The sequence below is a fragment of the Pteronotus mesoamericanus genome, unplaced genomic scaffold, assembly GCF_021234165.1.
Source record: "Pteronotus mesoamericanus isolate MK-2021 breed Mesoamerican mustached bat unplaced genomic scaffold, CSHL_Meso_final scaffold_21, whole genome shotgun sequence".
In the NCBI taxonomy this organism is placed as follows: Eukaryota; Metazoa; Chordata; class Mammalia; order Chiroptera; family Mormoopidae; genus Pteronotus; species Pteronotus mesoamericanus.
The window spans coordinates 28456434-28476468 of record NW_026555310.1 but is presented as its reverse complement, the minus strand read 5'-3'; the positions used below and the strand labels follow the sequence as shown (position 1 = coordinate 28476468).

Here is a 20035-nt window from a genome sequence, read left to right as displayed (position 1 = left end):
TGGGTCATGTTCCTCTCCCTAAACCAATCGCTTTTGCCTATAAGATACAATGCTCCAATTATTTAAGAAAATTAGCCCTTTGTCATTAGGAAGCAGGTATTTTTCTATTTTATCATATCATTTAAAGTTTTGTTATGGTATTTTTTCAAACATTGTTATTTCCTATAGTCAGACTAACAGTCTTGTCTTACCTAATAGAAAACAGCCATAAAAAAGATGAAGTATTGGCATTTGCAACAGCATGGATGGTTCTTGAGGGTATTATCCTAAGTGAAATAAGTGAGACAGAAAAGGACAAAAATCATATGATTTCATTCATATGTGGAATATAAAATAAAAAAGTAACTAACAAAACAAAAACAAATTCATAGGTACAATAGAATGATGGTTACCAGAGAAAGGGGAATAGGGAGAGAACAAACTGGTTAAAAGGGCTCAAATCTATGGTAATAGAAGGAAACTAAACTTTGGGCGGTGAGCACATAATAGAGTATGCAGATATCACATTACAATGTTGTACACCTGAGGGTGAGTGATGAATGCCTATCCATCCATCCTGCTGGTAATCATACTTGCCATTGGACAGGGTCTCACTTTCACCTTCACAAGCTGTAATAGCTTATATAAACAAACAAAAGAAAATGGAACCCTGGCCAGGTAGCTCAGTTGGTTAGAGCATTGTCCTGATAGGCCAAGGTTGTGGGTTTGATCCCTGGTCAGGGCACATACAATGAATGCATAAATGAGTAGAACAACAGATTAATGTTTCTCTCTCCCTCGTCTCTCTCCCTTCTCCTTCCTCTCTGTCTAAAATCAATCAATAATTTAAAAACAAACAAACAAACAATGCTAGCTCTCTCTTAAACAAACAAAAAATTTTTTTAAAAAAACAGAAAAAGGGAAAAAGAAAACTGAGATAGGTGTTATTCTAGATCTTGACATAGTCCATTAAATTATATTGAGTTTTAATGTGTGGGCTTTTTCAGTTGCAGGCTTTTTAAACCACAAAACCAATGATTTCTAAATATAAGTAGTACTTTCTCTTTTTGTTTTTCAAACAGTGTACTCATATGTCCTTTTTTCTTAAAAAAAAAAGCCATAAACCATTCTATTAGTTTATTTATTTCTTCAAAACAAATGTAAAAGTTCCTTACAATATTTGTGTTCATAGTTTGAGTCTTTGAGTTTTCATTGTGTTTCTTTCCCCTTCCACTCCAATTACCAAGTAGTTGGGTTTTTTTTTTAACACCTTGACTTAATTATTTTTCATAATACCCAAATCAATGAAGGTCTTAGGAGCAAAAATGAGGTTTCCCAAAGACAAACTCCTTCCTGCTGGGCTGCCCTATAGATTTCAAGCTAACCAACTTCCTCAATGACATGAGCCAATTTCTTAAAATATTATCATCTGTCTATCATCTAACTATGTCCTATCAGTTCTGTTTTGCTGAGAAGCCTACTACAGGTGGGAACTGTTATTTTCCCTGTTTTAGAAATAAAGGGGTTGAGGTTTGAGAATACTTCGCTGGCTTACACAGTTGGTAAGCAGATCCTAAACTTCAACACCTATGTTGGTTCCAGAGCCCTTAAAAGTGACCATATCATACTACTTGAGACAAAGAAAAACTTTGCTGGCTGGATAGATCACTGGAGTTTTGTGCTAATTTTTACTCATTTTTAAAAGGTCCATGAGACGGCCCAGAAGTTTAAATGAATCTAGACCAAGGCACAGAGTATAAATCAGTTCTTTTCAGCCTTTGTGCTGCCTGCCCTCCCTGCCACATAACTCTTCATGGCTGCTTTTATGTTATCAAAGAATCTGTGCTATGGTCATATGTAACAGAATATAGTCTTTTTAAATTTGTTTTAATCCTCACCTGAGGACATTTCTTATTGCTTTTGTAGAGAGAGGAAGGGAGAAGGAGAGGGAAAGAGGGGAAAAAATCGATGTGAGAGAGAAATATGGATCAGTTGCTTCCCATATGCACCCCGACTGTGGATCAAGCCCATAACATTTTGGTGTATGGGACAACGCTCCAACCAACAGAGCCACCGGGCCAAGGCAGAATATGGTCTTCTTAAATAGATCATTCTTTGGATAATATAGCAGGGTAGCAGAATAGAGAAGATCCACTTGAAATCCCTTAAAGGTGGTTTAATCTCCTATACGCAGCTGTTGTGGGCAAACAGCTGGAATTGCTTTATTGATTGTCTGCCTACTGAAACCAGGTTGTGTTTTCAAGCTTCCAGACCTGCATCATAATCCTGAAACCAGATACATATGCTCGTCACTGCAGAGCCCAGCACTTGCTGAGTGTTATTTTCCTGAACAAAAATCACACATTCTACAAATTAGAGCCAAACCCGAATTGTACAGGGCTGATAGAGTTTTTAAAGCCACACATACTTTTAAAGAGACGTCCTTTGAGAAAGAATACAGAGCTTTTGGACAGAAGTGTTCAGTTGAGCAAAAAGTTCAGAATGGCCCAAAGTAGAGGCTGGAAAAATTAGAGAGTCTGGGGAAATTAAATGGACTGAAAGTAAATTTAAATGTCTACTTGCCAGGACCATAGGAACATTCACTTTTAGGGAAAGTCTCGATTACACGATGAAAAGGCCCATGAATTCTCAGAGTCAAATGATAACAGGAGCGGAAAAGAGAGAGGCCCTTCTACGTGTGGGTGAAACTACTGCCAGTTTGGTGGTCTGATGGGTTTTTTTTTTTAAATGATATCATTTGTAAAATGGGTTTAAAATAATATTTTGACTAGAGATTTCACATCTCTAAAAGGTATTAATTATTTTGGAATTTCCTCCAATGTTTAGATGCTTTGTGTTTTGAAGACACTGATTGATTGAGTTAATCTACAGCTGCTTCTGGGTGCTCAGCAATTTTCACTGTCTTGTTGCTACGAGACAGGGTTTCTCTGAAATCGCCATTGTGACAGGCACAGTGAAGTGGTGGGCTCTGCCTACTAGCCACAGTGCCATCAAGTGGTCATTCTGCAAAACAACTTGACAAAGTTGGTTTGCATTTCCACTAATTAAGGCACCGTGAAGTCGTCTCTGTTCCAGGTAAATTAGTGTGTTAACCAACAGTGAGGAATTATTCTCTTCATATTCTTCAGCACACAGTGAGGATTTTTTTCCTTCAATAAATGATTCATGTTGTGGCAAGGAGAATGGCGAAAGGATATTGGACTGGTAGTAGAAGGCACTTTAGTTCACCCTTAATTTGACCTCTCGGTCTTAATTTCCTCTTCTAAACAATGAGGGGCTTGTGCTAGGGTCTCCCAACATACCTTCTACTCTAAAAACCTCTATTTCTTTGTTTCTTTTACATGTGGTTTTTACAGAGAGTGAGAGCCTCAAAACTGACCCTAGTCAAGCAACTCCAAAAGATCTTGGTCGTGTTGCTTTGAAACCGTGTCTGAGCAGGTAGCAGCAATGCTAGAGAGGTAAAGTGAAGGACAGTATCCACCAGGAGAGGCAAAACTTCCAAACTTATCTAGCAAATGACTGCCCCCAATGTTTGGTGGGTAGTATTGTCCTTCCTGAGCAAGGACTCGGGCCCAGGAAGGTGGCTCCAGGCATCCAGGGTAAACCTAGGACAGAAGGTCCACAGGGAAGCACCTCTGAAGAGGATGGGCAGGCTGGTTACACTAATGCTCTCACTGAAGGTTAGAAGAAAAGGAGAAATTTGAATTCCGCTTCAAAGGATGCATCCCTATCCCTTCCTCTGAGTCTATGGGAACCTGGAGCCAGACAGAACTGCCTCTACTCTGAACCCTACCCCACCCTCCATTGCCACCTTTCTTGAATTCCTGTTTGGAAGACACATGAATCCAGATTCACGGTGCACATCGCTGGGTACCAAGTAAGGAGGCTGGAATAATTTTCTTATTTCTTATTCTCTCCAACTTTTGTAAGTTGTCTTTCCCTAAGAATCCTGATCAAAATTCAATCACAGAAGGCTGTCCAGCAGTTCCAGTGTATTTTCAATACTGCATATGGAGTGCTTTCTGGACAATGATTACTTAGAGGAAGGTAATATAAAAACATATACAATATTAACACTTCTTAATGTTCCTTAGTAAAAGACATAGTCTCTGAAATGTGTGACAGAGTGGATTTCATTTAAAACAGAAGCCCACAGTTATAGCATTTCAGGAGGGAGGAGAAAACGGAAACAATAAAATTTGGTTGATTCATCAATCAAAGACTGTGTATGGTTTATCCATTTTGAACCTAATGGTAAATAAAAAGTAGGAACGTATTCTCTTTTTGTGCATGTAACTAATACAATAAAAGGAGCTCAAGGTGAATGCTTTCCCTAAAACAAAAAGTAACTAAAATTAAAATCATAAAAACTATAATCGATAAGTGAGTGCATTTTACAAAAGAAAACACTTCTCTCAGAAAGTTGATTGAAAAAATATATAAATAGCTTCTGTTTTTATAGTCAAAGCTTTTTAATTTCTGGTGCATAACAACAACTGAAAGAATTCTGAGATACTAAACAAAAGTGTTTGGTGGGTTTGAGTTGATGGGCCAAGCAAGCTTTTTTTCCTTGGCTTCTCTGTCAAATGAATCATAGATTGAGTCTTTGGTGATAGTCTTGGCCACAGGAGGGATTTCTGAAATGCCAACATAGTTTTTTTTGGCCATCCTTGAACTGGTTGTGATCGTATAGGCATTGCTTCGGTAACATTTCATCGAGGACATGCAAAAAGTCTCTTTCATTCCTCTCCTAAAACTGGCATTATAGATTGAATACAGAGTAGGTTTAGAGGCTGAAGAACTAAAGGATATCCATGTGATCGCTGTGAAGACAAGGGAACTTTTCTTATAGTCTCGTTCATGGGGGTGCCACAGCTGAGCTACATGAAAAGGCAGCCAGGAAAGCAAAAACAATAGGTTTAAAATGAGGAACATCTTGACAGTTTTCACTTTTGTCCTTGGGACAATGTTCATTGTCCTCCTCACAGTCCGGCCGTCAGTGCCTATCCTCCAAATATACTTTATGACCTTCTGGTAAAATAAGATTATGAGGACAGATGGAATCACAAAGCCCACCAAGAAATGGATGACAGTATAGGCTGTTCCCTCCCAAGAGGAAGGTAGGAAATAGTTACAATGATTGTCCCAGCTGGACCCATAGAAAAAGAACACAGGGGCCACAAAGGCTGCGTCGAAGATCCACGATGCTGCAATCATTTTTTTGGCTTTTTCTCTGGACACCTTGAAGCTCAGAGGATAGACAATGGTATAGAACCGGTCTATGCAGATGGAGAGGAGAACATAGATCTGGACGCCGGGGGTGAGATACTGAAAATACCGCACAACCTTGCACATGGCACTGCCGAGGGTCCACCTCCCGGTGGTGAACTGAAGCAGGACGAAAGGTGAGCTGGCCACGCTGATGAGAAGATCGGCGCACGCCAGGGAGACCACAAAGTAGTTGGTGGTGGACTGAGTCCTCCTACTCCTGTGGATGACCAAACACACCAGGGAATTGCCGAAGACAGACAACAACCACAGGGTCCCAAAGAAAATGCTGGCTGTGGCCACTTCCCCAGGCTTCAGTGCATACTGCAGGCCTGTTCTGTTGCTCATCCAGCCGTGCTCCTCATGTAATTCCGTGAGGTCGTGGCTTGGCAGCGGCGTGGCTGTTTCAGGGAGGCTGTGGTTTTGGAAGGGCGCCAGCAGTGTCGGACTAACCAAAGGCGGCTTGCTGTTATCCATTCTGTGAGCAAAAACCATATTCATTTTGTCCCTCTTAGTTCTGGATAAGAAAAGAAGAATGAAGCCTCCTGTTAAAACGGTGTTATAGAGAGTGATTTCCTATCTTATTTGAACTTAGATTGGTTGTCATTTGTCAATGAGTAGGACTTGTGTGCTGGCAGGAAAACATGACTATTATTCAGAAAAAAACTCTGGCTCCATTTCCCTTTCCTTTCAGGAGCTGTTTTATCAGATCCCAGCGCAGGCTCCCTTTGGCCTCACCCTCTGAACCCTTAGTCAAATGTGGTAGAACTCATACCAAACCCCACTCCTGAACATACCCTTGTTCCCTTCATTCACTGGGAAGAGCAGCGCGTTGGAGAGCTCACAGTAAGAGTGTTACCCCCAACTGAATAGACTGAATAGCTGTTGGAATTCTGTGCAAGTGAGAAGTTCCTGAATGTTTTAACACTAAAGTGGTGAGGCTGCAAGAGAGGAAAACTCAGGCCGAGACAAACACTCAGATGTCAGTTATGGAAACAGCTCATAGGAATCTATGAATACAGGTTGGTGGGCTACTGGAAAGGGCCCTCCCTGGCTTATTGCAGAATGTCCGTTACAGAAGCATTATGGAAGCACATGGAGCAACCATCTATAAACCGCTGCATGAGCCGGAAGTAGCTCCTAATGTAAGGACATCTGAAAATAGCCTGCTTTTTCCAAAAGATCATGCGGCTCATGTACTAAAGCTTGCCACCAATCAATGACATTGGTTAATGCTGTTTGCTAATTATTGTTTCTTAAGATGACATGTTGACTGAAGAACGTATGAGAGGTCTTCTAAAGAATGTAATCAGGTTACTAGACACCTTATGGCATTCAGATGATTAAAAACAACCAGATATAACTGTTCCTTAGCCACTTTTTTTAAGAGTTTATGATCCTTAGATATAAAAGAATATTATAAAGTTTAGCATTTATCTTTCTGCACTATTCAGTGAGGGAAAGATATTACACTTTTTAATAGGTGAAAAGATTGCATAATTGTGGGCCATTTGATTAAAATTGAGGTGACTTTGATCACAGTGGGATTGTTAATGTTTAAGTTGGTCTGAATCTATTAAACAAAAGAGAAAGCAATTGAATCCATAATAACCAGAGCAATTACGTCAGGGCCGGCGGCACAGGACTGGGGGCAGGGCGGGGGGGGGTGTGGAGGTCCGGCACCAGGATCTCAGAAGGCCTAGTGCCCCTTCGGTGGGCTCCGGGGACTGCGCCTCACAGAGAAATGTTTCTGAAGGTTTAGAAGTGGGATTAAAGAACAGTTCTTAATGACCCATTTTTCCTTGAAGGTTTTTGCACTAATTTGTGGTAGGGAGAGAAGTGTTAACATATATTGTCTTCACCAAGAAACCACATTCAACGAAAGTCTGGAGCTCAGAGCAATGTATACTAAGTGCCAGTTCCGTGTTACTTTCAGGCCTTTTTTTTTGTTGTTGTTGTTGTTCAGGAGGCAGCCCTACTTAATTCCTCAAAGAGAAATGTAAGATAATTAGACATTTTGACAACTAAAAGATCTTTAAGCATGGTTGGCCAGTTCACAGTCAGTTGTAAGAATAGCAAGCATACTTTCCGTATTAAAAAATCAGGACACAGTTTAAAAACAGAACATAAACTCTAAAATTAGCACTGTCCTAGAAAATCTAGAATGCATGACCCTCATTCTTATGAAATGCAAATAATCTTTTCACCTTCATGTGTAAAGCATGTAAGATGTCAAAAAGAGAAGCAAAACAATTTTTAAAAAATATTTAAAGTTTAAAAATAAAGCAGATGAACACTTTTTTCAGACAGAAAAACCTGTTGCTAACTGTCCGGGGATCCTGTGGCCTAAATAAAACAGGAGTCAGCGGCAGAGGCCCTTTTCCACAGTCAGTAACACTTAAAAACCTGTGAACTTCCTTTTGTTTCCCTCGAGGCAAAACTCTGCTCTGAAAGATGGAACTAGATCACCCCTACAACTCAAGTCCTATGAGGCCTTCTTCCGTATTTCCTTCAGCGACTTCACACCAGTAAGCGTGTCTGCTGATTCCTCCGGTCCCACCACTTGGAAGCAGAGGATCCTGATGCTCAGAAATGGGACAAGGGAGCCTGGGGTATTCCTAAGCCTAAATCTCCCCTGATGATGGCCTGACTTTCTGACTCGACCCAAAGTTGCTACAGCTCTACTCGTTTGGTGAACAAACCAAGAAACTTTGTTGGGTACTAAGGAAACAAAGATAAGTTAGGCCCGTGAAGGGGTAAATGTATAAACAAACTGTCTGCCATTTTATAACTAAATTTTATGATAATTATAATTAACTGCTAAAACCAGATGAGGAGCTAAGTGCCAGAGAAAAATAGGGCCCCAATTTTGCTTGGGAGAAGGGAAGAAAAAGGAAGGTTTCACAAAGGAGGTGAGGTTTGAAGTGGGGCTTTAGAGAAGGTATGGGAGTCTTTCAGGAAGAAAAGGGAGTAAAAAAAAAAAAGGAAAAGAAATGAAAGGAAAACTCTAAGGGAAAGAGAGAGAGGGAGAGCGAGCGCATGTGGAATGAATTTGGGGGTCGTCTTTCTGGGTTGATCTTTTTTGGGCCCTTTTCTCCTTTAGAGACATAGTTTCCTGCAGACTGTACCTCCCAGAGTATATAGTTTCTACATGTCCTACAATCAAACTGACCTAAATTTTTCCCATGGTTACAATGAGAGGCTATATTTTCTGCATTCGTGGGCTGCAATGTGGTCAGACAGCAGATAGCAGTATTAGCATATCCAGAATGGTTGTGGTATCCTTGTTCTAACAGCACTTTGTTAGTCCTTTACTGCAGCATTTTCCACTTCTTTTGCTTTAGACCCATGGTTCTCTAGCTTAGCAACACACTGGTCTTTCCCAGGGAGCTTTATAAAAATACTGATGCCTGGGCCCTACCCCAGAACTCTAATTGGTCTGGAGGGCTGCCTGCTCATCGGGATGTTTCAAAGTTCCCCAGGTGATCCTAATGTGCAGCCAGGATTAAGGATCACTCCTTGACAAGTACTTCCATGTTTCTGTCTTCGCTCACTACACTGTGGCTCTCAGAAGGAACCATACATTGAACTTCTCCCAGGCTCTACAGCCTCCATTGACGTTCTTTACTCTAGTAATTGCTTATTAAATATTTACTCAGTCAAGTCCCCAAGGACAGAGAACTGAAATACAGGGCTCCTACTCTACGGGGCTCTGTGCAGGGAATTACAAGCACTCAGAGCCCATCATTGTGTATTCTCCTGCAGCTGACACATTGGTGACCATGGAGATAGGGGGACACCTAAGAGCAGGGCCGGTGAAATTGAAGTCACCCAGGTCAGCATGTAACAGAATTCTCATTTGAGGGAGAGGGAAGGTAGTTTAGGTGTCCTCAAACAGACTCCCAAATCCCCCTCCTGGAAAAAATAGCCTGCCATGTTATAACCAAAGACTAGGGTCCCAAAGTCAAACTTCAGAAAGGTCTCCCTTGCTCCATTAATTTGGAAATAAATACATCTTCAAAGGAGTGTTTTGGAAAAATAAGGACTGCTTAATTAGTAATTATTTCCAAGTCATCTGTGTGCAGTAATTTTAGGAGCGACGGGAATGACTTCTTCACCTCTTTTCTGCTCAACCTCTCTCTTCCCAACCAGGCCTGATGCTGCCATATGACACACTCCCCTGGGTAAAAATATATTTCTATAAATTAGCTGAGAGAGGAATAATTCATCTACCCATCTCTAAGAGCTGTGTGTTAATATATACCTGGGGGAAATGGTGGATAGGCTGACATGGTATAGAACCAGGGAGTGGGTGGACCCTGGTAACGATGAGATCCTGGGAGCCTGGGCGGGGGATATGACTCTCACTTTATATCGCTATAAATTCCTTGAGGACATAGACTGCATCTTTATCTGTATATGCCTGGAGAAAATCGATATTAATAAAAGTTTATTGCACAAACAAATGGATAGATGTGTTACTAAAAATGATACAATGCTTGAAAATAAGTAAGTGAGAGTATAACAAATCTTTTTCAAGTCATGCCAGGACATTGTTAGATGGGCTTCTCCAAGAATTAATTCTCTGGGAGAATGTATCTGTGCTTGGTTTTGCTATTTACTATGGGACTGGAGCCCAGACATTGTGAAGTTACATGTTAACATGCAGATTTCTGTCTAGCAGAAAAATAACACTAAAGGTTATAGATTTATTGCCCTGTAGGACATTAACTAGTTTTGTGACTACCTAGAAATCTCATGCTGACATCCTTTTAAAAAAACAAAAGCACAAAGCCCTATAAATACTTGTTTCTTCAAATGCTATTGGAATCAACCTTATCTCATCAGTTCCTTCGGTAATGAGTTAATAAATCTTTGACATGTTCATGCTGTATTTGTGGGAGAATCATGACTTTAACTTTTTGAAAATCATCTTTGATGGGTAGATGAATGGATGGATGATTGTGACTAATGAGAGGACTGCATTGAGAACTAAAGGGGCACAGATGACAAGCTGGTCACCTGGCCGTTCTGCCTGGGGCTATTCCTGGCTGAGCTCATCAACTGTTGGTTAGGTTTCTTTCAGACTCAAAAAGTCCTAATGAATGATTTTTTACCCCTCTTAAAATGATAAAGATTTACGGACATTCCCACAATGTAGGCAGACCATTTTTATTTCTGAGATTTGTTCAAAAATTTAATGTCAAACCAGAATTTGTATAATGAATTTTCATATGATTTGGTTGCGGGGGGCAGGGGAGAGGACATTTTCTGTAGAATAGGAAGTATCCACTGGACCTGCACATTTACGTAAGGCTGTTTATTAATGAGCAGTAAGGCCAAGTACAATGTCAGCCGTTGCAATATCAATACTACCAAGAGCTGATGCTTACTTTGTGCTTACTATGTGTCAGATATTTATACGTGTAGTCCTTAGAGGTAGGAAATATGATTGGCCCTGTTTTACAAGTGAAAAAAAACCGAAGCTCTTCCCAAAGGACAGACAGTTGGAAAGGGGTCACCTTGGATTGCCTCACTCCAAAGCCCATACTCCTACCACCACCGGGGCTTCACGCCCAGGGAGACCTCAAAGGGCTGGATCTGAATTCAGAAGGTGGAATTAGCTATCCGTGGATGGGTCTTTCTTAACTCCTCAGCCACACATAGGAACATACAGTTATTCCCCCACAAACTCTTAACTACCCACAGATACATCTGTTCAACATGCTAGCTCAGAAATATGTGAAATAGTGAACATTTGGAGAAAAAACTCGCCGTCACCATATACTGGATGGAGGCTTAGCATCAAAAGTGCAGTAAATATGGTGGTCTGGAAATGCAGCCTTTCTTCAGAATAAAAAATATGAGAATTTCTGAAATTCATTATGGAAGGTGATGAACTGGTGCCTTTTAAATGCAGAATGAAAGCGGAACTTACCCTTCGGTCTGATTTGAAGTGAGGGGAAAAGTTTTATCAATGGTATTACCCCAAGTAGGAAATTGTCTGTTTTTTCAAATTTAAATAGTTTTATTATAGAAAATACAATAGTGGTAAGATATTTTCTCTTAAACATTTCATTGTCATGTAAGCTTAATGTGCATATATATTAAAATGAGGACCACCCGGAGCGTTGGTGGGCTAGGGCTGGCTTGCATGGGCTCCCCAGAGGCAGGCGGGCACGTATCTTCCCAACTCCAAGTTCAGTGAGGCCACATTGGTATCATCAATCAGCTGAGGTACGAATAGTCACACCACAGAAATTGACAAGCACTATGAGTCAGGTTTTCCTCCTGCAGAGGCAGTTAAACATTTCCCAGCCTATCCCTTCCAGTAGTGCAGTGTTTACTGGGCAAACTATCTCGATGCCCTGAACTTACACACATCCCTGAATTTATGCTAAATGGCTAACAAGGCCACATAGGCTCTTTGGAAGCTTCCTGAGCTATGGCTCTGGCCCTGAGCTATGGCTCTGTTGTGGACACAGAGCTAAGTGCTTTATAGAACCACATTAAGGCCCAGGTAGCCACCACATGACTGTAGCGAGGGAACAGGAAAACCAGACAGGGTAAGACGTTGTCACAATGTGCCCCCAGATAAGGTCACCAGATAAAATATAGGATGCTCAGTCAAATGTGAATTTCAAATAAATAAGTAATTTTTTGCGTATGTATATCCCATGCAATATCCCATACATGGCAACCTGTATTTCTATGGTATGTAAATGACTCAATAAAGCAATTTTTTAAGGTAGTTCTGGGACCCTTGCCTCAGTTCCTCACTATGCTCCAGCTAAGTGACAGGTGGTAATGCAAGAGTGCGGCTAGAGAGGTGGGCCCAAGGCATAGTGCTCCCCAGCTGGGAAGAGTCCTCAGCCCCAAGCTCCACCAGCCCTCAAGGACCCACACCAAATCAAACCATAATTACTTGTCTGCTATAATCAGAGGGGATCCAAGGCCAGAGGGACCATCCCATGCATTTTGTTCTCTAGAAGATCCCCAGGTCCCAGAAAGAAGAAGAGAGTCCCAGCAACGTTTGTCACTGAGTTTCCCATTAGTCTGGTAGGATGAAGACTTGCCCCCACCTTTTTTGGGCAGTTTATCTTTTCTTTTTTAAATTTCTTTTTCAATTACAGTTGGCATACAATAGTATACTAGTTTTATGTGTATAACATAATGATTAGACATTTATATACCTTACGAAGTGATCCCCCTGAGAAGTCTAGTACACATTTAGCATCATACACAGTGATTACAATATTATTAACTATATGGAACCCTGCCATTATTTAAAGGAAATAATGTGAGTAGTAGGCAGAATGGCCCCTGAAGGATGTCCACACCCTTATCCCTGGAACCTGTCAATATGTTATGTTATATAGCAAAAGTGACTCCACAAATGTAGTTTGTTATGGAAATTAAAATGAGATGATGATCCTGGATTATCCAGATGGGCCCAAACCAATAAATTCTTTTCTCTGGTTGGTAGCAGACAGATGAGCAGAAGTCAGAAAGTTTCCAAGCATGAGAAGGAACTGCAGGCTGTTGCTGGCTCTCCGATGCAAGACCAACATGCAAGAACCAAAGAAAGGCTTGTAGGAGTTATGGGGGGCCCCCAACTGACAGCCATCAAGGAAATGTGCCCTTATGGCTACGACCACAAGGTGCTGCATTCTGCCAACCATCCAAAGGAGCTTGGGAAAGGAATCATCCCTGGAGCTTCTACAAAAAAACACAGACCTGCCAGTTCCTCGATTTCAGCCTGTGAGACTATGCAGAGAAACTAGTCAAGCACACCCAGATTTCGGACCTGCAGAACTGTGACATAATAAGCATTATCTTAAGCCACTAACTTTGTGATAGTTTGTTATAGCAGCAATAGAAACTAATTCAATATAGCATTTCTTATATAGTTGAGTGTGAAGACTAAAATTTATACCAACCATCCTATCACTTTCCACTACCCCACCAACATCTAGAATATTAAAAATCCTAAAAGGCTTAAAGAGGATGATGTTTTCTCCCTCACCTTAAATGATGAACTGGGGGCAAAGAAAATTTGGTTCTGGTTCTGATTATATGCAATAAACAGCAAGTCAAGAGACCTAGGTCCTTTTTTTTTTTTTTAATCAGTGTAAGGACCTTAAGTAAATCAATCTCTCTGAATCTTTGTTTCCGTGTCTACAATATGAATGAGTTGGTCTGGATGATTTCTAAGGTCATTTTAACTCTAGGAACTAAAGTTGATAGGTAGACATTGTGATAACAACACACATTCATTTAACTTATAACCTACCACCTTCACCTAGCAGAGAGCTCATACTGAGAATGCATTTTGATGAAGAGAGGAAAGTGGTTTGGGGCTGCTGGAGACCAGCACTGTGAGCCTTTGACATCCAAGAAGAGTAGGATGTATCTCCAAAAGAGTCCTAGGGACCAAATTTTACCTAGGGGGGCAGCCAATCCCTCCTCAATAATTATCCTGGGTGTGCCAACAATACTTTAGTGACGATTCCTTGCAAGAAGTGGTCTGGTCAAAGACTTGCCACCTGTGTTTGCTTTCCATTCTATGCACCTCCTATGTTTTCCACGGGGAGAAATACTAGAACACCGATTGTCCTCCACCAATTCTCTGCCTCTCTTCCCAATATGAGGTTCTCTGAATTCTGAAGAAAACTGTCAGGCCAAGGAATTTATACCTTGCCACACTCAATTTAACTCATTACAACAAAAATTTTTTTGACTACCTGCTGTGTGCTCACAGAGTTAGAGGAAAACAGTTGTTTTGGAGGTAAATGTTCGGTTTCATTTCCAAGCTCTGGTTTCAGTATCAACATCTCTAGTAGTGTGACTTAAGTAGGAAAGAGGTAAGGAGGCAAAGAGCAGACTCCTTACACTCAAAGCAAAGAGCTGTATAAGAAATGCGATTTAAAACTATTCAAAAAGGTGAAAGACTCGTTAAGAACCAAGTATAAGCACTGGCTGGGGAGTTACTAAGAACTCTTCTTTTTCAGAAGCATTTACATTTGCATCACATCAAATTCACATCAAATTCACATCAACTCCGGGCAAATTTTGATCTGCACCATGGTCCACATCAGGGTTTTCCAAGAAAGCGACCTTCAAGTTCATGGAGCAAAAGTTAGATCTGAATTTGCATTAATGTATATTTTTATAGACAAATTATGCACCTATATATATATATATATCACTGAAAATATGATTAAATGTATATTTGCATATGTTTAGCATGGTTAATACATATATATTTTTGTGCCATATATTTTTAGACTAGCTAATCTTTCTGAGCTTAAGTTTCCTGGTCAGAAATTGGGGCTCATAATGCATATCATAAAGTTTCCATCAGGATTAAACATGACAGACACCCAGGGCCTAAGAAGGTATGCTGATGAATGCTTTAAAAGTTTAGCCAAGGAAAAGTGACTCCTCAAACAGGGAAATATATTCATGATGGTAAATCCCCTTTGCTTTTTAAACTGTCCTCTTGGATTGGCCACCTCTCATCACTTCTCATTTTTTTGCTTTGGTTCATAGAGGGGAAATTGCATCCACTCTGGTCCTTCCTCCTCCCTATGTATATATCCTAGGAAATAATTTGATAATTCTGCAGGCGGGGCATGATTCATTTGGCAGATTTACTAGCAGTGGGCAGGTTACTGTGACCACAAGGCAGGACAGAGGCATGATCTTCTCATACCCTTTACCCATGTGCATTGTCCCTCTTCTTATTTCCTTTTTCACTTGCTGCCTCCAAATTGAAAGCCTACTTGGCAAAGCCTCCCCTCAAGGGTGGCCTCTCCACTTTTTCTCTCTCTCTCCTGTCTTCTCTTGTTCAGCTGGTTGAGTAGATGGCCCTTTTTAAATTTGAGAGGGATGACTATGAAGCCCAGCTAGGCTTCCAGATGGACGCCTCTTGTGAGCACGAGCCTACCTGCTTATCTGGGAAGTCCTGCCTCGGTGCAGTGGGCCTGCAGCTCCAGTGCTTCCAGCGGGGCTGTTGCTTTTGCACAGCTCACTCTGCAGGTAACAAATGCTGGAGGTAGGGGGGATAAGTGAATAGGATTCAAGGACATGTACCTTATTCACAAGCCCCACTCTTTCTTTCCTTAACAACTTAATTAGATAGAGAAATAATAGAAAAAATTATATGTGCATACATTATCAAGAAGTGTGACTTTTTTAACTCTAATTAGTCTGTTAACTTGAATTCAAATCCTAAGCAACCTTTCAAATGCATGGAGACAATGGTTTAGGCTCAGGTCCTAGCTGCAAACAGTTTGGGATAGGCAGTCTGGCTCTAACCCACTCTGACACTGAAAATCCCAGGGTTCTCTTGGGAGAAATCCTGAAGTTCTGTGAGCTCTTGGTGCAATGTTCTGGGCACTGGGGTCCACAGTTAGGAGAGGAAGGCCTGGGGAAGAAATTGACCTTCTCAAGACATTACTTTTCAACCCAAAGTTAACTATTTCAATGTTGGGAAATGGTGCCAGACAAAACATCAGAGCAAAATGAGATTGCTAGTCGTGCCTCCATCTAGATGTAAACAAAAATATCAAAAGACATAGACACAGGCAACAGCTTGGTGGTTACCAGAGGGAAAGGGCACTGGGGAGTAGTAAAGGGCGAAGGGGGCCAAGTGTCTGGTGACAGATGATCTGACTGGGTGGCAGGCACACAATGCAATATACAAATCACGTGTCATAGAAAGCTACACTTGAAACCTATATAATCTTATTAACCAATGTCACCCCAATAGATTTAATTTCAAAAATAAAATGTCAAAAGACCTTCATTCTAAATATAAATAAAATGCCAGGGATATTGGCAATCCCCAGGCAAGAATTTATGGCTACCTCTTGCCATGTTCCAGGGTCAGTCTGACTAGTATACATATAATTTAGGCATAAATTTGACTGTTGCCAAGTTTTATCCTGCTGCACATTTATCCCTCACTCTCCTCCCTATAAACACATGCAACACAAAACAGGTGTGGACCCCCAAACTGCCTCCAGCAGAATGCTGTCAGTCCTGAGTCTTCCCATTCTTCATCTGCCAGTATTTACTGAGAGCTTACCATAAACCAGGCCTGGAGCTAAGAGCTAGCAATCTGAAGATGGGAGGGTACCAGAAGCTCCCTTCAGATGATTATATTAGTGTGAAAATATTACTTGCCCCAGGGAAATGTAGATTTCAGCAGGGATGAAAGGCTCAATCTGAAGGACTAACTAAAGCTCAATACTGCAAGGGGCATGATTACTCTTCAAAGTGTCCTTCAATGAAACCCTGAAGGGATTCACTGAAGTGAAATTCTTCACCTCATTTAGTGAAAAATTTCACAAATTTTAGATGCCTATCCTTAATCTTCCTCTTTGTATCTTTGACCTAGTAAATTCTTAGTTTTCCTACAGCATGTAAGAATGAGATCAGTCAGCTTGTGTTGTCTAGGGCCAGAAGGGAAACCACACAGACCAATGGAAGACAATCTTTATGTCTCAGGAATTTCCAGAAGTTTAAAAAAGACTTCCTCTTTCTCCATTAAAAACCTAAAATAATTTGCAAAGAGATCCATTCCCTTGTTTTAAAGTATGATAATAATATTTTAAAGCAATAAATATAGTAATTTTGCTATCATAGTTTATATAAAAAATTTTAGAAGTTTTTAATCTATTTCTTTTATTTTAAAGATAAAATAGGGACGTGCTTTTAAAGAGAACATGTGTAGACTGGTCTTATTACTAGGTTTTAAGGCTGAAAGAATTTCTAGGTTTGATTATTAAAAAATCAAGCATGATGTAATTGTAGATTTCTCTTTTTCCTTTAGACACCATTTGGTCACCATAGTAACACAGTGTCTTACTACTACATATCTATACAGTATAAGAGGAATAGAACAGGCAAGTACTTACTGGATTATTTGGGGGTACAGAATGTGACTACTGGGATAATTCAAGATTAAATATAGATTTCACTGGGGTTCTGTTTTAGCCAGGCAAGCTCACTCAATCTTGTAGTAGCATCAGCTGAACAAAATTTGTAATGAAATGAACTGCTGAAATCATTTGAAATAACACAAATGGAGAAGCAGCATAGTTCAGTGGTTAAGATCATGAACTCTAGGGTCAAGTTTCTTGGATCCAAATCCTGTTTCTAATATTTACTATCTCTGTGACCTTGGGAGAGGTCCCTAACCTCTCTGTGCCTTAGTATCTTCATTACCAAAATGTGGGCACTCATAGCACCTCCTTCAGAGGGTTATTATAAGGATTAAATGACTGATTATTTGTGCTTACACATGCCTTACATACAGGGTCTGGCACAAATAATGCCCCTTTTTTATTACAAGATCATAAGCATGGAATTCTGTAACATAACAATATCACACTCACACATACCATGGGACATGTTAGGTGAAATGTTCAAATTAAAACTATAAATTATTACATCCATATTATTACCCTGCCAACTGCACTCAAGCAGGCCTTACTTCTGCTGGACCCTGTGGAGCAAGAACTTTGTTTAAGTATTGTAAAATAAAGGCAAAAAATTTAAATTTGCTAGCTTCTTCCTCTATGCTGGGTAGGAATGGGTGAAGATTCCAAGATTTGAGGGCATGGCAGATTATTTTAGCCTGTAACTTTGGAAGAGTCCTTTGAGAACTTGCTGGGGGCCCTCTTGGTAGCTATTCTATAAGATTTGAAATCTGGTGGCTGCCTACTGTCCAAAACCAGAGCTGGAAACAATCACAAGCACTCCTGGTATCAGGAACATCAGAATGAAGACGATGGCACAGCACAAAGAAACAGCACGCCTGCCCACTCCCGCTCCCTAAGCCACTGCCAATAACCTCTGGGAACAGGAGCACAGAATAAGCAGCTGAAAAGGGATGAAACAGGGTTTTATTGAAGTGACAATGAAATCTAGTTGGTTTCAGTAATATTTTTTCCTCTTTCCAGGACTCAAAGAAAAAAAATCATTTTCATCAATTAATTGTTTTATTAATTATCACTATACAGAATTTCCATTTAATTTTTCTTCAACTGGCACTTCCTCTGGTGAATTATTCATTTTGCAGAACTACCTATGCATCTTTTCTGGACCTATCACAAATCTAAAGTCCCTAAGCAGCAAATAAACCAAGACAAAAATCTGCAAGTTGCCTGGAAAAAAAGAAGGTATTGTGTCCTCTGAGACAAATTTCAACCACAATACTGCGGGGCCACTAGCACATACCTCCATCAGGACTTGATTTTAGAGCCAGTCTCCTTGGGTCTTCTTGGTCAGGAATAGCCCTTGCATAGGAGTTTGGAGAATGCCATAAACCACCAGGAAATCTTGGGAACACAGTCATATCTGTCTTCTGCCTTTCCCTTGGCTCACAGCCCGCTTCCTGGTAAGGAGACAAGATGACGCTGTGCAGGGTAGACTGTTAAACCATCTTCCCACCCCCAGCCCCACTCTCTTGGTGCCCCTCCCTTCTCCTTTCCAAGGCTCTGGAATGTGTCACATGGGGAATGGATCATGTGGCTCCAGGGGAGAATGTGGCCATTTTCTCTCTCCCTTCCCCCACTGTTCCTTTCAGGAGCAAAGCAGCAGAAATCTCAGATCCGATTGGCTCTGACCAAAAATCTCCGCATGAAAAGGGAAGATTCAACCATCGAAACCTCCAGCCTTATCCGCTCTATCTGCTGTTTTATTTTTCATCTGCACGCTTTACCCTGGGCATTCAGAGTTGCTTAGTAGGGAGAGAAAGGACTCTTTATCCTCAGCCCCTTTCTTTCTTATCAGTGCACTCACTTGGCAAGGTGTTCGCTAACCAGCCTCCGAAGCCCCCCGGGCACCGCGGACTCACAGAGTGTTCAGCACCACGGACAGCATTACACCCACTTCGTGTTCACTAAAGCCTTTTATTCCCCCTTGGTCAATTTAACTCTCAGGTAGATAAAAATATTTCCCTAAGGTCTTCTGTCTAAATAGAAATCAGGCCAGCCATATATTTAGGGGCCCAGTTTCCCTCTCTGTCAATTTATTGTTTGTTACCTTCTAAATACAAATGTAATTTTTATATATCATTAAACCCAAACGCCATCCTGTACCTACCTCCCTGTCCTCACCCCAGCACCCATCCCCACTCTTTAAATATGCTGTGTTTCTCATAACATAACTTATTATATGCCCATGTATCTGTGCTCAGGGGAAGAACCATGGGAACACACAGGATTTCTAGCGTGTGTATGTCTGCACGTCTTTAGCCCCATCCCTAGGCCTCAGGCAGGGTAGCAATAGAGTGGCCGGGAGGGAGCCTGGTAGGAGCTGTTTTGTTCCGGGGTCCATCCTGCTTTGCTGACGTCTCGGTTGCCATGGTGCTAGGTAACTGCTGAAGGGGATGATTTCTTTCAGAACCGGTCACCATGGGACCCAGCTGGCTACAGAAAGGCAGAGGGAAAAGGGCTGAATTGCTGAGGAGGACTTTGAATTAGCATTTTCAGAGCCAAATTGACTTAACGGGCCCTTTCCTTACTGAATTGTGGCCGACCCTAAGTCTTGAAAGGATTCTAGGAATTAGTATGGATACTGCGATGGTAACTCCCTCCATCCTCCACAGCTTCTTAAGAGTCTGTTTAGGTGCAACTGAATGAAAATGACAGCTTCATAGAATGTCTGTGGAGTTCCTTCACGGAGCAGTGGGAAGAACGCGAGAAACGGATGTCTGCTCAGGCTGGGACTTCTGACTTTTGTGAAGCTATTCATC

At 41.1% G+C, this 20035-nt stretch overlaps 1 protein-coding gene across 1 annotated transcript; it reads right to left on the bottom strand.

Annotated features, from left to right (window-relative positions):
• Positions 1-4515: 4515 nt before the first annotated feature.
• Positions 4516-18621, bottom strand: GPR19 (G protein-coupled receptor 19). The gene is made up of 2 exons (XM_054590923.1): positions 18517-18621; positions 4516-5785 (listed from the first exon to the last, which is right to left on the bottom strand). Exon 2 carries the CDS (start codon positions 5767-5769, stop codon positions 4516-4518), a length of 1254 nt encoding a protein of 417 aa, XP_054446898.1. The 5' UTR covers positions 5770-5785; positions 18517-18621.
• Positions 18622-20035: the final 1414 nt, after the last annotated feature.